A 17819-nucleotide genomic window follows, 5' to 3' on the forward strand; every position below is an offset into this window, starting at 1 on the left:
TTTTTAGGTAGTTATTTTTTATTGTTTTATTTTTCAGGTCACATTTGTTGTTTATCATTAGGTTTACTGTATATTAACATATTTCTGTTGTGTACAGTTAACAATTAGGTGTAATACATATTTTCGATTTTTTCTATAGCCATCTCCTTTTTTCCACTAATGCAATAATATACGTGCAATAACACTGTAAAAACTGTAACAACCTAGTAAATATATAGAATGATTCATCCATTTTACCAATAACCTCTCCTGTGCATAGGATCGCAATTGTATATTCTGTATATTGTATATATTTGATTTGTCTTGTTTTGCTATTTTCAAAAATTTGTCTATATTTGGCGATTTTATCTTATACTTTCCTTTTTTCATTCGGCTCTATTTATTTTTACTTGATTTCTCAGACGGGTAAGCTCTTTTTTTTTTTTTAATATTTGGATTTCCGAGGAAACCCCTCTGAATTCAGGGGGCCGTGCACTGCCCAGTTCGTCCTGCAGATGTCCTCATCCAACTGGCTCCCGATGATCGTGCGTGTGTGTGTGCGTGTGTGCGTGTGTGTGCGTGCGTGTGTGTGTGCGTGTGCGTGTGTGTGTGTGTGCGTGTGTGTGCGTGCGTGTGTGTAGGCTCCAGGTGGACTGGACTGGAGCTGACTGGGAGCTGCTGCTGCTGCTGCTGCTGCTGCTGCTGCTGCTGCTGCTGACGGACCAACTTGGAAGAGAAGGCTCTGAAACCGAAGCGCACCGCTCCAACTTTCCAACCCAGTGTTCCCGGACTGCAGGACACGAAGGACCACCCGCGTCTCTCCTCCCATCTTTCCATTCCTCTGTCCTTTTCTTTGCGTGTGATGATGATGATGATGATGATGGTGGTGGTGATGATGGTGGTGATCGAGGCGTGAAAGAGGGAATGGGACTCACCTGAGAAAAGGAAGGAAGGAAGGAAGGCTCTGGGTACTATGGTGCGTCCTTTGCGCACAAACGGATCGGACTGTCTTCATCCCATCATGTCTGTGGCGGGTGGGAAATACTTGTCGTTGACGTTGTTCTTCTTGGCTTCTTGTGCTGGATTAAGTTTTGGGAACCCGCACAGCTGCGATGAAGTGCGCAGGGAATTCCAGCTCCGACAGATAGGACCTGTTAGACTGCTGCCCCCGAGTCCCAGACCAGGTATGTATGTTGACCATACGTTTTGTATATATATATATATTGTGTGTGTGTATTTATTTATATATGGTCGTTTTGCCTCTTTCTCAAAATGTAAACGTTTAAAATGCGACCATTTACACTTCACAAATTAATAAATTACAAGAAAATACAAATAAAAATAAGTAATAATTTAAAACAAATATTTTATTATTATTATTATTATTATTTGTAACATTTTGATAATATAATATTACGCCCAATGAATTTGTACGACGCCACTGCGATTTCTTTGTTTGTTCGTATGTGGAGGTGTTCGCAAGCCACGTCGGTACAAATGTGTTGTTTTCATTGAGTTAGTAAAGATTTCATTCAAACCTGAACAGTTGTAATCTCCACTCATCATGGACATAACAGTTATACTCATACACATACACGGTAATACATGTAAACATACATCATACAAACATGGAAAACGAATCACAGCAACAAATAGATTTGAAACCTCAAACTTTTAAAAACTGCTATTAAAGTTGAGGGCAGGGGAGTTAGATATTAAGATTGGGTATTTAAGTCAGGGCTATTTTCTATAAAGCTAGGTAAGCCCTGACTGCATATCAGAAATGTTATCAATAGATATGATCACAAATGATCATTATATGCACTCCTTAAAGCTTGGATGGTCTTGTCATGGTGGATAATAACTGGAAGATATGATTCCATTACTGCTCCTTTTCTTTGACCGTATTCTTTCCCTTGACCCTTTTGTTATATTTCCCTTGTTTAGAATATATAATTAGCACAAAGAAATGTTGATTTTCTTAATATTCCCAAGTGGTTAATGCTTATTAAGACCAGTTCTCACCGAGTGCCAGCCCTTTAAAAACTGGCTTCCTCCTCTCACCATCTGGTGACATTAACACATTTTAGGATGACCCTCAATTAGGTCATGGACCCATTAAGATTTTGTCTCCGGGGCCCCAATCTAAGATACGATGTATCTAAACTTTCATATCTGTCTATACTATAGTTCTGGAGATAGAACCATGGGTGAAGCAATGATCAAAAGAGTCATCATTGAACATTTTCCAATGTTTTCCAACGTCCTGTAAATGAAATAATGGTGAATTCATCATTTTGCTGGGGACCCCTAGTGGGACACCGAACCCCAGGTTGAGAACCACTGGTATGGTACATAGCTAGTCATAACACAGTAACCGTAGCTTATTGTTTATGTTCTTGATACCACTGATTAGATTGTTTAGGTATTTCTAACGCAAGTAAGATCAAGATCAGTTCAAATCAGGTAAATCGTAGCTAGAGTACTTGTAGTTCCAGCCAGATTTCAGAAATTCATTAGGGCCGTTAACGCACACAAGCCCCGCCACGCACCTCTCGCGCTGAAAGGGCGGAGCGGTTAAGGTCAAAACACAAGCAAACATGAGATCCATCATCTCATCCAGAAGCTGGTGGAAATACTTCTGGGAAGCATTTTGGTTAAAAAAGCATGACCTGGGCCCGGGCTTTCATGTGGTCTTATCTCAAAAGGAGTCGGAATTCCTCAACACGGGCATCGTCAGATCTGCTGCTTGCCAGGCAATCTCGCGGAGAGCCGATAGGTACACTCTTGCCTCAACACGTCTGGGGGAACCTTTATTCTTTTTAAGGGAGTTTTTCCCCTTCGCTTTTAACATGTTTCGATTCTCCCTTATGCGCCTAGATTGCACGCGTTTGTATACGCAGCGGAAAAACTGGGAGACATAACACGGCAATAACGCTTAGACTCAGATCTTGTGTCAAATCTTGTAACCTTGAACCTCAAATCTTGGCGAGTTGTAACCTGCAGGTGGCGATATATACGCTATGCAGCACCATTTCATCCTCAGGCCCGAGCCCGACGGTCGGATTCTCTCTCCTTGTGGCCGTCGGATAAACTGCCTTCGGGTTTCGCACAGTTTTTGTTCTTGTCGTTTGTCGTATTCGGTGTGAAGCAAACTTCACAAATATCGACTATGTATTCGTAACTGCATGTATCTATAGAAATACTTTCTCCAGTCCAATGTTTCATTCCTGGCCTTCACCTTTTTTACCACAAACATACACCCAATCGGTTCCACGCGCTCCTAATATGAGTATTTCTTAAAAAAAAAATGTCCGCCAGGGTCAGACCTGCAGGTGTGCGTGCCCCGGAACCTGACCTGCTGCACCAAAAAGATGGAGGAGAGGTACCAGGTGTCGGCTCGCAGCGACATCCAGAATCTCCTGCAGACGTCCAGCTCCAGCCTCAAGTTCCTCATGTCTCGCAACGTGGCCGCCTTTCAAGGTAATCATTTTGTGTAATCATTTTGTTTCAGCGAGGTTGGGCTGTGAACAGTTACAAATGATAGGTACCAATATTTCGCTCAGGCCTGGGTTGAAAAATAGCCAACCTATCCTTTAAGCTAGTGTTTCCCAACCTTTTTTTTTCTGCCACGGCACTCTTTTTACACTGAAATAATCCCACAACAATCGACTACCAAAAACGTCACTTATTGTCATTATGGCCTACTAACAATTGGTGACGCACGACTCACAAACTATTCGTTAGCAATTAACAAATCTTTGAAACGACTCGGGAGTCTGGAGTCACTCCAGCAAAAGAGTGAATCTCCCCGACTCACAAGTTGAAAATAGCGACTTTGGACTTAATTCAAGTCCAAAGCAAAAAGGCCAAGGTATTTGGCATATTTCTCATTGAATTTGACTGATTTACACATTGTTATACACAAGCTCATCTCCCATTTTGTTATTTTTTTTTAAAGTGGAATTTGAAACAGTTTCATTGCACACCTGGCGAGCTCTCAAGGCACATGTCTGTTTTTGATCTTGATTTCCTGACTTGTTTGAGAGCTGGAACACGCACGTGCAGAGCTGGTGGTGGTGGTGTCTGAGCACCATGGTGGCCTTTTTATCAGACGCGTTTTTTTCTTCAGCGTGAATGGGCATCGAGGTAGCGGATTGTCTGGGCAAGATATGCATGTTCATGAGGAACAAGTTCTCAGCGCGCCCATTTCCTTATGGAATGAAACAAAATACCGAACAGTTCTTCACGCGCTCTCTTGCCCCCCACCCACCACCCAGCAAAATGCCTAAAACCGGGGCTGGGGGTCCGTGTGCCATTCTTGAAGTCACTTGAAACGGGCCTGAGCTGGAAGATTTCATATTCATTCATTCATTCATTCATTTCATGACTTAACCCTTGATGAGTGCGCTCTTGCTATTCACACACTCAAAACGTTTCAGAGCAGCAGGCTTAAAATGAAGCCAGAATGTTTATGGGGATAATTGCACGTGTGGTGGTTGATGTGACGGTGTTTACTTGTAGGGCTCGGCTGTTGTGTCTTGCGTGGGTGCTGTAAAGACCAGTCGGCCAGTCCGCGGTGTGTGTGTGTGTGTGGGGAGGCCACGCTTCAGAGACAGCAGCAGAAGGACCTTCCTGTTTCCAGATCCGATGCGCCGCTCTGATCATGAGATTAGATAGAAAACGTGGTTCCTCTCTGCCAGGGTTTTTTATTTGTTATTGTCTAATCTGACTGTGATTGTGAGGCCTTCTTGTACTTGCACCCAGTGCGGCTTGTTTTTTGTATTTATTTTTAGAATTCCCCTAAACTCTCCTAAAACTAGCAATCCGAGGTAATCATAATCATCACCGGTGCCACTGTCGCAACCTGCATATTTGCATTCCTTATTTTTGACTCCCTGCAAATTCCTCATGGTCACAACCCTCATTTCCAACCTCATTCCTTTTCATTCCTTCGCAGTTCATAACGCTGATGCAGACTCGCCAGTTTACATGCGACGACTTGCCTACCGTCTACGCGCTCCGTCTGCCCCCGTTGTCTGCGTTAGTTTTCTCAGGCTGGGATTGCGAGCTGTCATGCCATGTGGGGTGGGCTTTGAATGCCGAGCTTAGAACTCAAAATGTGCTCCCCCAGGGGGTGTATCATTAAGCAAATTCACTTTAACTATCCCCCTTTGGCTTTTTTAAAGATATACTGTTATCCTCCCACCGCTCGGTTCATACAGGGTTGTAGGCGGGCGCTGTGCCTGAAAGCTGTATTTTAGCCTCGGTTTCAAGAGACGGGGGGTGGGTTTCTCAGATGTTTTGTGTCCTTTGTGACTCGCCAGTGTCATACACTGACGAGTTTGAATTCCTCGTTTTGAATCTTTGCTTCATGAGGGTTCACGTAGCTTTGAATCCTGTGATATTGGCGTCACAACAGCCAGTTGTGTGCGGTCTTTTTTTGCCGACTACTGCTGAAAGTGCCCTCGTAAAACTGTGGGGAGCCTGCAATCAGTCTGCTGTAAAGGGGGCAACGGTCAAATGAGCCGTCCTCACCAGTGGAGGAGGAGGAGGAGGATGGGTTAGCGGCCCGAAAATACTCCCAAATATGAGAAGCACTTGGAATCACTGCCAGCTCCTGCTCGTTCGCTGCCAAACCAAATGCAATTTCCCTTTCAGCGTCTGCTCCAAACGACCCACAAAGGCGGCTGACAGCCACCTTCTTGTGTTCTCAGCAACATTCTCTCTGGTATCCTTCATAGAGGCTCCTTAAGCGACAACTCCCGTTGTGGAGTGAGGGGCGGGGGGGTGGGAGGCAGGTTGTGTTGAGAAGAGCTATCTGCCTGACAGTATTAGTACAACTTTGTCTCTACACGTTACCTCCCCCGCCAGAGTAAGAGAGCACCATGTCATTAATGTCACACATGCACTTAAAGCACCAAGAAGTTTATATCTGATCGTCTTTATTTTTTCACTTAAAAAAAACCCCTCTTTTGTTTTTTACCTGTGCTGTCAGCATGCTGAGCGTAAAGAAGAGAAAGGGAGAAGGATGTAATCAGGAGGGTTTTCGGGCGTGTTTTCGAGATAGATGCTGGTGGTGTGTGTGGGCCTGTGAGGAGTCAACTTGTGTGTGTGTGTGTGTGTGTGTGTGTGTGTGTGTGTGTGTGTGTGTGTGTGTGTGTGTGCGTGTGTGTGTGTGTGTGTGTCTGTCTGTCTGTGTGTGTGTGTGTGTGTGTGTGTGTATTGTGTCCACCTCTGAATTCTGGTGTATATCGTGGCTATATTGTGGCGCCTTTAAGCACTGGAAAAGTCTTGCAACCGCCCATGGGTCCCGCAGACGTATAGACACCCCACGACCTCAGGAAAGCTCCGAGCACAATGCACTGCAGCCACAGACCAGTCCCAGAGAGCACAAAGTGACCCTTTGCCGCCTGCTGTTTGCTGGCCTATCTTGTCAATCTGGTGTTCTCAATGATGTTGTCGTATCTCTCTCTCTCTCTCTCTCTCTCTCTCTCTCTCTCTCGCTCTCTCTCTCGCGCTGATGTCTAATTGAAGGCCTTGAACATAACAAATGGGTGCATTAGCCTGGGCCCTTGCCTCAACTCCCCTCCCCTCCTTTTATTTCCCCTTTCTTCTTCCTACCTGTGGTTATCGTGCATTTCGCGCAGTGTACCTGCGCCCTGTTGTCTGTCAAATTAGAGTGCACTCTGGCAATCGTTTGCGGAACGGGGCGTTTGTTTTTTCCATCCCTGTTCTTATCAGTCTAAAGTCCTCTGTGACGCGTGGAGGGAGGAGCGAAGCGGCATGGGGTGTTTGGGGGACATTGTGAATATTTTTCCAAGTCAGTTATTCAACTTACAGGGGTGAAAATACAAATGATCCCCAATGTATTTATTTATTTGTTTGTTTCTTTTACATTTTTTAAATTTTGTTTGTTTGTTTGTTAGCCTTCAATCTTAGATTCAAACGTGTTCTGCTGGAGCTGCTATTCTGTCTGGAACTGATGAATTTAATGAATTAGTGAAGCCTTGCAATTTTGACCTGGCAACACAAGAGCCAATTTCCAGGTGTGCAAGAAATAATTTGTCCAGAATTTATGTATTAATTTATGTACCAATCCAAAAATGTATTTATTTATTTGTTTGTTTTTATTGATTGAATGATTCATTGATTGATTGATTTTTGTCTATCAATCAGTCAATCTATCTATCTATCTATCTATCTATCTATCTATCTATCTATCTATCTATCTGTCTGTCTGTCTGTCTGTCTGTCTGTCTGTCTCTCTGTCTGTCTGTCTGTCTGTCTGTCTGTCTGTCTGTCCATCCGTCCCTCCGTCCGTCCCTCCGTCCGTCCGTCCCTCCGTCCATCTGTCCGTCTGTCTATTTCTTTTTTACTTGGAAATAAGTTTGGCTTAGAGTCCAAAACGTAACAATGAAATTCCACCATTGTCTGACACCACGCAACGTGTTTATTCACAGAGTGATAACGATGACTGGCCCTTTCGCGCCCCAATTAGAAACGAGAATACCATGCGAAGACACAAGATATGGTACCTCTTTGAACGGCACTTCAACAGCGATTGTCCACCCCCCATATGTCCGGGACGGCGTTGGTATCCCTCTGTGCCTCCCACCCGCATGCCGCCACACTTCCACTCTGTCTCTTCCACTCTGTAATGGAGCGCCGTTCTCTCTGGAACCTCTGTGATCTCGACGGCCCAACACAACAAAGCCATGTGGGTGGTCTCTCTTCCTGTGTGTGTGTGAGTGAGTGAGTCATCTCAGGAGATCTGATCCCTCTTGGGCACCCATCATATTGAAACCTGTATTTTAGCCCATTTAATGCATCTCAAACAATATTATTTTTTGTGACAGAACGGACTATGTGAATTCTCTGATTTTCCCATTTTAGACTTTTTTTTGATAAATCGAAAAGGTCAGTGCAGCAGCTACAAGCCACTAAAACCACTACACCGTGCCATTTATTCCAATAGACTTCAGACTCAAGATGTTTTTTTTAATTCATTTTTCATTTGTTCTAACAATTTATATTGTACTGTGCTGGATATTATTGCCCGACCCTTTTTAAAGAATATAATTTTTTTATCAAGATATGTTCAGGTTGATGATAATATTTTCGCGATTATTGGTCTTTTTTATTTTCATTTCTATTTATTTTGATTATTGCACATTGATGACATGTCCTCTATTTGCTATTTTCTTAGAATGTCAAATTTGACTCCATTGTCCCGACATCATCTCTTTTCATTGTATTGTTTTGCTCTGCTGTTAATTCCTTTAGGAGAAAATAAGTCTGACATAAAGTGATTGATACATTGCTTATATGCATATTATGTCAAATCCACCTATCTCATGTATATAAAACAACCTGTTAATTATTCCTTATTTATTACCATTGCACCATTGTACTGTTGCCTTCCGGCTACAATTTCATTGCTGTCTACGACCTACCTTTTTAACAACTGTTCAGACTTACGACCAGCTCTCAGTGTCAAGCATCTCATCTCATCACCATTTTCAGTCTCAGCCTCATTCCCGCAGTTTGTCAGTATTCACTACACTAGCGTTTGCAATGACCACGCCCCCTTCCCGTGGAATAACACGGGTCCCCGCTTATCGACCAATTCACTTCACAACCTGGTCCTTGGAATGGAACGCGGTCGTTAAGTGAGGCGTACCTGTATATACTTTTATATACATCTACATCTGTAGATGTAGATGTATATAAAACTACATAGTAGTTAAATGTTTATGTTTTTATATTGTTGTCTTTGTTTCAGCTGTATGTCTAAGTCCATGTTTGTACATTGAGAGAAAGGGAAAAAACTGAGTTAAATTCCTTGTATGTACTGTATGTGTACATACAGTACTTGGTGAATAAAGCTGATTCTGATTGATGAATGATAGTCAAATGAGAATCGCCCTTTAGTCCCTTGGGCATAGATATTACATTATATCGAGCAGATATATGACCAATATATATATAAATTATATATAATATGACCAAGCATCAATATTTCCTTCTGGGAGGGACGTTATATGTTATACTTAGACTATTGTATGTCATGTCATGTGTGTATTTCACAATCTCGTCTTTGGAAAATGTGGATTTGCTCAATAAGTTTCATGAAAACATCCCCTTTTATGGCCAAATCTTGAAATTCCTTCTTGATTTTTGAGCCTGTTTTACTTTCTAGGTAAAACACCATGTAATATCTCATATATGCTATAATGAGGATCCATTACGTACCTTTTGATTTCTTAACTGAAAACACATTCTGTGCCAGACACCTTAGAGCTTGTACTTACCTGGTCTGGAAGATGTGTGGAAGTCTGTGTGAGGAAGGGGAAGTCAAAGTGCATTAAAGGCTGTTGTGGAGTCTACGTTAAGGTGTTTTTCCACAGCGATTAGCTCATTCGACTTTTGACAGCCAGCCTGCCTCGAGGCTTCTCAACTTCCGGTTCCGCTCAGATGTTTCCCCAGGCAAACGTCAAGTTCAAAAAAGCAGCGGATTAATTGAAAGGAGTGGTGGATGAAGGAATAAAAAGGAGAGCAACAGAGAGAAAGTCAGAGGGTGGCAGGTCGTGTGGATTATGATGATATATGATGAAACTACAGTGGAAGGGTTGAAGGGTTGAATGGTTTGTCATCTGGAGGGTGAAGTTTTTGCGTTTTGTGCTACGTCTTTGTGGACTATTTTTCTTGGCAGAAACTAAAATCCGGAAGCTTTGTAGCCACCTAGTTCTAGAATACTTTCAAATCAATATTCTGTCTTAATGTAATTCATGGATTTTATTGCCTCTCTGGAACCTCTGCCATGTAATAAGTTTGATTTTGGTTACTTCAGAAACCTGAAATCAGGAAAAACATCACTCAGTAACTTGTCTGCCGAGGTAAACCATCAAAAATGGGTTAAAAAAAGCACTTCCAAGTCCATCGTGGAATTGTGTAATTCCTCGTCAGGGGCAGTAATGATTACGTTTTGAACAGTGCTTAGCGTGGAGCATCGCTGGCGACAACAACATAGTTCTCTGTCTCAGTAAAGCTACTAAGCTTCTCACAAACTGGGCTGGTTGGCTCATTTCAGGAAAATATGGAGGTAGTATTTTTGGCTATCTATTGTCTTTCTGCAGAAACTGCCTTTTTTGGCTGCCTTCATGCCAGCAACCCACATCGCAAGCCCATTAAAAGTGCTGTATTCTCCCTTTTTAGAGGCCGGTTACAAGAAGAGACCTGACCACAACAATACTGTGGGTTGGGAATAATAGTTTGATTAAATTTTGGACCTTGGTGGAAAAATTGTGGTATAAAATTGAAAGCAGCACACTCTAAGTTAGCGTTCATGTTCTTTCTTCTCCATATCTTTTCCTGTTTAAGTTCATTGGAGTCATTTTTTATAGTCTTGAGTTTAATGCTTCTTTTTGCTGTACTGAATTGTACCATTATAGCTCCATTCCACAAAGTCGGTACCCAAAGTGTCCTGCACGGGTTAGAATGACCAGTCTGTTAAATAAAAGTAATCCATCTTTGTTTGTGAAATGATTGAAAGGCTCAAGGAGAGAATTGATGATGTGGTCACAAATTGTCTGAGGCAGATGTAATAAGGGTATTGGATAGAGTTTACTTGAGTTCAAATGTATTTCTTTTATTGCACTTTATCTCACCATCAAAGTCTAAAATGGACTTTAAAGAGCTACGGGATTTAAGAGTTTTAAGAGTTACAGGATTCTTTTCATGAAATTTCAGACTTAAGCTGATAACTTTTACACATTTTGTATGCAGAATTTGTTGGTAATTAGTATGAGCAACCTGGCAATGGACAAAGACAGCAATTTCAACTATTGATTTTAACAGTGTTACGCTCACTGATTCAGAACGGATGCGAACCCATAAGCATGACACAAAAACAATGGTCCACAAGGTTTATTAAAAGAAAACAGGCAGGAGTCAAAACCAGGAGATCAGTTAGAGAATGCAAACTTGTTTGGCATATTCTACCCATAACAGTTGTCTGGACTATGAGGTAGGATTCAGTGAAACCATGCAGTGTAGTGGTCTCCATCTCCTAATTCATCCTCTCCGTCTGGCCATTGGACTGGGGATGTCAACCTGAAAAGACTGCAAAACTCAGTTCAGAAACGAGAAGTGAATTGAGGCCCCCTTTCAGAGACTATGTCTCTTGAGAGGCTGTGCACTCTAAACACTTGATATAGCATGACTTCGGCCGATTCTCTGGCTGTGAGCAATTTAGGCAGCGGAATAAAGTGATCAGCCTTGAAGATGAACCTTCTGTAGAAGTTGGCAAACCCCAAGAACTGCTGCAACTTCTCCCTGGAGGCCGGTATCGGGCAGTCGATGACCACCTGAATCCTGGCTGGGTCAGGGCATGACCAGGTACTCATAATGTCCCCTGGGGGTGTAGAAAGTTGTTTTCCATTCATTTCTGTCCTTGAGGCGACCAGATGAAAATGTTATGGAGATCCAGGTTGATGAACAAGGTCCCTCTGCATGAGTGTGAAAGCAGAAGATATGAGTGTCCTTTACCATTATATTGTTCAGACCACGGTAGTCGATTCAGGGTCGCAGTGACTTGTCCTTCTTCCTCACAAAGAAGAAGCTAGAGATGAAGAGGGTCGAATAATACCTACTGCCAACTACTCCTGGACGTAGGCCTCCATAACTTTTGCCTCAAGGATGGACAGGGAGTATACACTCCGCCCTTCGGCGGCATAGAACCAGGAAGAAGCTCAATACTGCAGTCGTCAGGCCGATGAGGTGGAAGCGACGTGGCCCGAGCTTTGTTGAACACCTTCAGTGTCAAGTACTCAGGATGTACCCTAGAGATCTCAGGGAATTCTGTGGGAAGAGGAGAGAACTAGGGCCAGGAGACAGAGCAGATCTGAGGCATACTGAGTTGCAATAGGAACTCCATTGTGGAATGGAACCCATTTCCCAGTCAATCTGTGGATTATGTGTCATGAGCCAAGGGAAACCCAAGATCACCGGTAGTTGAGGAGAATCTATCAGGTGGAATGTAAGAGTTGGTGATGGCATGATGGTTACCTGACATTCCAAGATTTACAGGAACAGTACGATGAGTGACGTAGCAGAGAAGGTGACTATCGAGAGCTCTGGCTCCAATGGTTTTTTTTTCTGACGACAGCCTGGTCCTGCCGAGTCCCTAGGGATGCAAAAGGTAGGATCCGACAAGGAAGGAGGAGGCAATGCTGATGGTCGTGGAAGACCTTGGAAATGACTAGTCAGCGCCCTCTCACACCTCCGCTCCAGGAGACATCCGTTGATGCGGATGCCGTGGCGATGAGAGTGTTCAGATCTGCTGGGTGGTCCTGAGCCACCAGCTCGTCTTTAAAGACAACAATAAGCCTGTGGTAAAAGGCATCGGCCAGCGAAGAGGAAGGGGGAATTCCAATCGCTCTCTGCTATTAGGGTCCGAAACTCAATGGAAGAGTCAATAACTCGCCAGCCTCCATGGACCAGATGAAAAAGTCCACAGGATGCCTGGTTAAGTGTGGTCAAAAATTCTTTGGAGACCGTCAGAGAAGGCTGTCCCTGAAGAGCAGTGGTCTGACTGCTTCTCCCACTCGGCAGTATCCCAGTCCCAAGCTCGTCCCGTGAGCTTGGTGACCTTGAAAGCCAATCGTGACATCTTGGTGGGATACGTTAGGGGTTGCAGTTCAAAAGTTAAAGAGCAGAGCGTGAGGAGGGACCAGCAGATACCTGGAGCTCCGGAGAAGTGTTTGGCCGCGAAGAGGTGAGAGGACTGGAAATGGCATGAACAGGAGAACTGGTAGATGATGCAGCGGCCGTTGTTTGACTGACCAGAGCGAGCCACTGGATCCGGTCAAAAGAGCCTCAGAACGTTCGTCATGGTTTGCGGAGGACTCCTGGAGAGTCCCTGCAATGATGGTGACTTGTTGCTTGTTTTGGCCTGGAGCTGTTCCTTCTTTCCATGTGTTTGGACAGAAGGTACAGGAAATAGTTAGTTGGGCGGGAAAACTCATCGTAATGCAAGAGACAATCTACAAGAGAACAAAGGGAAGTGGACTGGTGCTTATACTGAGGGACTAACAAGGGAATGAGCTGCAGGCGGAGGAACCAGGTGAAGGGAAGGGAGTGACAGCAAAGCGAAAGGGAGTAGGAGAATCTGATATCACATGGAGGTTAGTGACATGGCATGAGGAAATGACCAGATGAAAATAAAGCGTCTTTTGTAATCTGTTGTAATAGTTAATAGTTACACCATTTGAACTTGTACTAATTTTAACATTACTTTGTCGGCAAACATGTATGAGTCCTAAAACCTAAGTTGTGTGTACCTAAAAGAATTTCCTGGCAAAATTTTAGTTTTTGAATCAGCACATTTTGACCTTAAGGTTGACCGTTTAATAACTGTGAAAGGCAAAAACAGAAGAACATTTTTATTCGTGACATATACTCCAGTAAAGGTAAAAAAGGTCTAATTTTACTATATATATATATACTGTATATATATGTATATATATATATATATATATATATATATATATATATATATATATATATATATATATATATATATATACTGTATATACACATATATATATATACAGTATATATATTTATATATATAATTTATGTATACTTATATATATTTTTATATACTGTATATATATAATTTTGACGTAAAATCACCTCTCTTAATTGTGATAATTAATCATTCTATATTGCCCAGGCCTATGTGGGTGTACAGACAAAGTAAGAACCATGATGTGATGTCTTGGGAAACCTTCAAGTGATCGCCCAAATTTGTCACAGTTGGACTTTTAAATCCATCCTAACTTGCTTGCCTCTCCTTTGTGCCAACTCAGGTCCTTTCATCTAGTCCACGCTTTTTGTCCGGTCCTGATCTACAGCTCTGCCTCCTTCGTTGACACTCCTTACATTCTGTGTGTGTTTGTGTGTATTTGTGCGTGTGTGTAGGTCGGAATCCATAGAACTGGGGCTATTTTTTGGGGAGGTTTGTTTTATTCAAGGCCGCACAGTTGATCTAGGGGAGGACAGAGAGAGAGAGAGAGACAGAGAGAGAGAGGGAGAGAGAGAGAGAGAGAGGGAGAGAGAGAGAGAGAGAGAGAGAGAGAGAGAGAGAGAGAGAGAGAGAGAGAGAGAGGGACAGGGGCGGGGGGCAAAACAAGGCAGAAAGGGGAAAAAAAAGAAAGGAATGGCAGAATGATGGGGAGAAGTTTGGGCTGGTGCCAGCCTCTATTGAAAAAGTCTCTCCGCAGCGTTTGAAGTCAGAGGATAAGGATTTGCAGTGAGGGGGGGATTATACCCCGCAACAATCCGGCGGGTTTTGGGCCGCAGCGGTCGACGCCACGCAGCCCGTAAGTCAACCCGCAACAAGGCTGTTTTCTCCTCCTCCGCCGGCAGCCAGAGACGATGTTATTCACGACGAGAAGTAGTACTCACATCATTTTTTCTTTTTCTCAACGTGAAATAGCTGTCACCCGATAGAGACGGCAGCGCAGACATTTCAAGACCAAGCGTTCGACCCCGTTTTAACCTTTTCGTTTGAAGACCCGGGAAACCGGGAACCCAAGCAAGCGAGGCCAGATATATTGGATTATAAAGACTTATTTAGGATGAGGAGAAGAACTGAACTGTTCGTAGAAATAGGCTCAAACACAGGTGGAACAACTAAGCCATCCATCACGCCTAGACCACCAGAGAATATTAACAATTCCAAAGTATACATTATATGTGTAGTGGTGATGTTGAACTCATCCCACGTCCTTATTTTCCGGTTTGTCATCCAGCCTTTGACTTTGCCGCAGCTGAACTCCAGCTCTGCAGACGTCACATGCTACCAGGCCACAGCAGGGACAGCGCAGCTTAATACCAAATTGTGTTCCCGACTCCCTATAGCACCGATGATCAGTACCAGACGCTCTTCTTTCTCAGCTGGTTTTGTCACAAATCCTAGTGCAAAGACATTCTGCAAGACTCCTATGAAGAGAAATCAATCGCTTTTCAAGATGACACACTGAATGGTTAGGCTAACAAAATGCCTTACCGAATCAGATAATAAAACCTGGGATTAATTGTAGATGGCTGTTACACCATGGTAGTGAACATTTCGTGTTCAATAACATGGTCGAAGGTAGGAACAAAAGTGAACATCTAGGAGAACAAGCAGAAGAAGAAGTCGTCTTCAGGCCGTTTTGGGACGTCTTAAGGCCTTCATGGACGAAGCTTCCATGTTGTGGACAAATTCTTTACTTGCCGTTGGCCATTGCGTCCGAGCCTCTGGAAAAGTTACTGAAAAGTTAGTCGGTGTCAGACATTTTTGGCTATTTTTGGGCTTCTTGGAGGTTGATGGTATCACGATATGCTCCAGATGACTGACAAATTGGAGTGCAGTATGTCCAAGAACATGGCCAAGTGGAAAACACATCAAACCACATTGAGGCGGACTTGTGGAGGTTCAGCATAAACACCAATATCTCTATCAATATTTCTATCTCTATCTCTCTTATCTACCCTATGCAACATTTTAACTTATGATTAACATAGAATTTGGCCAAACTCGAATATTAAGTTGTAACATTACGGAACGTTCCCAAAAAGGGGTTTGTGTGAACTGGCTCTTAACTTGACTTTACAGCAGGGTAGTATGTTTTGGAAATCCTGCAGCCATTCTACCCAGCTAATTATATAATGTGTATGGTCATGTATTTCTTTATAAAAACAAAATTTTGCAAAGGGTGGATAAAGCTATCTTTGGGTATGAGAGTGATGTTTTTACACCGCGACCTTTGAATTGGGCACTAAAAAAATGTACCTTGTTACATTGTGCTCAGCCAGAAATCATTTTCATTTTTCATCAGTCATTTTTTATTTAATGTTCAGGCTGTGATCCCACTGCCTTCCCCTTTGTGTGTGTATGTGTGTGTTATTGTGTGTATGTATTTGCAACCAGCTTCTGATGTTCAGTTCTGGAACATTAAGTGCTCTACCATTAGTCTGTAGGTGGACAGAGGCATGTACTGTATGTTCACACAGGTCTTGAGGATAGACTCACGCAGACACACACACACACACACACACACACACACACACACACACACACACACACACACACACGCACGCACGCACGCACGCACGCACGCACGCACACACACACACACACACACACACACACACACACACACACACACACACACACACTCAGGGACGGACTTGGAATAAAAAATGGCCCTGGACTTTTTTACCCAGACCACCCCACCACAACCAGCCCGCAGATACTCCACCACCCCCACCCCATCGACACACATGCAAACACACCAGCCCTTCATACCACCACTTCTAAGCATAATGGATGGATACTCTAGGCTACTGTAACACTAAAACAGAGATATTTTAAGAGCAAGTGAAAGGGCTTTTGCCAGCAGGCCATCACTATGAGGATACCATGATAGATTAAGGCAGTCAGTATTTTAATGAATGTCTAAATTTCAACAGGCTATATAATGTATTTCAACACAGGAAATAAGTCAGATAATGCCATTACCAATTTGATCACTTTAACCTTGAAACTTGAAGGACTTACTCTTCAGGGCAGGTCTATAAACATTAAATAATTACAAACATCAGACACTGACTGTACACATTTGTACTTCTAAAGTACGGTTAAACAAATAATAGCATTTAAGTAAACAAAAAAACTCAAAATAATATAAAATTGAACAAAAATTAAGTACTGTACATTTTTTGGCCTGCTGCTAAGGTACAGACTCCTGACTTGGGTATTGCTTGTCTATAAACAATAAAATAATATTTAAATTAACAAACACCAGCTTGTATATATTTTTACTAGTGCTATGTTATTGCTGGCCCATAAATAATAAATAATATCTAAAATGTATATCTCCGATGCTCGAAGGCAGCACGGTAGTATTTCTGACAGGCCTTGAATGCAGCGCTTCGTTTGAAAAAAATCCCTTGCAACTTGTAAAAATAAATGCTGTTGTGCGTCCCTAACAGTGTCAAATGCCACTCACAAACCATTAATGTTGGTGCATAATGCATAATGTTGGATAAGGTGGATCCTAAACTGTGCGATTTCATTTCATGAATGGATAGTTATGTGGCTGCAAGATGTAGCATCAACTTGAAGTGACTTTTTTTAATCTCTGGCTTTTTCAGCGCCGCCTTTCCTCTTTTTACTAGGATGTAAGTCCATTTTGACCGACTTGGTCATGAATCCACCTGTTTACGTGCTTGACTGCTTGGATTATGGGGAGTGAGAGAGATGCGAATCAATTTGGTTATGAAGGCTGGCGCATAATCAATGTGGGCTGACGACCCGCATCTCTCTGATCGCTCTTGCTCTTCTTTTTGTATAATGGGCTGCTCAGGCCGCCCACAGAGTGACCGGCCCACCGGGATTTCTCCCAGTGCTCCCGATAGCCAGTCTGACCACACACTTACAACTTATATTATGCACACTTTGCTTGCATTCTGTTTTGTGTGTGTGTGTGTGAATGTGTGAATGTTTTTTGTGCTTTTTGGAAGATTTAAAAAGAGCTTCCTCTGCCGCCACTGAAAAGTAATAAAGGACACCAATTAAGGACACATTTTGGAAGAAATTCCTTAAGAAAGTCATTTTGACAAAAAAAACATATATATATGTGTTTTTTTTATATGTTTATATGTTATATGTTTTATATATATATATATATATAAATATATATAAATATATATACATACACTACTCACAAAAAGTTAGGGATATTCGGCTTTCGGGTGAAATTTTAGGATGAACCTAAAATGCACTA

At 42.6% G+C, this 17819-nt stretch overlaps 1 protein-coding gene across 1 annotated transcript in view; it reads left to right on the forward strand.

Moving 5' to 3' along the window:
• Positions 1–765: 765 nt before the first annotated feature.
• Positions 766–17819, forward strand: part of gpc5a (glypican 5a) — a gene marked incomplete at its 3' end in the record, with an annotated part of 118713 nt that continues 101659 nt past the window's right edge. Inside the window, exons 1-2 of the mRNA XM_079997346.1 lie at positions 766–1163; positions 3301–3462. Of these exons, the coding sequence (XP_079853472.1) occupies positions 953–1163; positions 3301–3462 (373 nt within the window). The 5' untranslated portion in view covers positions 766–952. The remainder of the gene's footprint in view (positions 1164–3300; positions 3463–17819) is intronic.

The sequence above is a fragment of the Zeus faber genome (assembly GCF_960531495.2).
Source record: "Zeus faber genome assembly, chromosome: 3".
In the NCBI taxonomy this organism is placed as follows: Eukaryota; Metazoa; Chordata; class Actinopteri; order Zeiformes; family Zeidae; genus Zeus; species Zeus faber.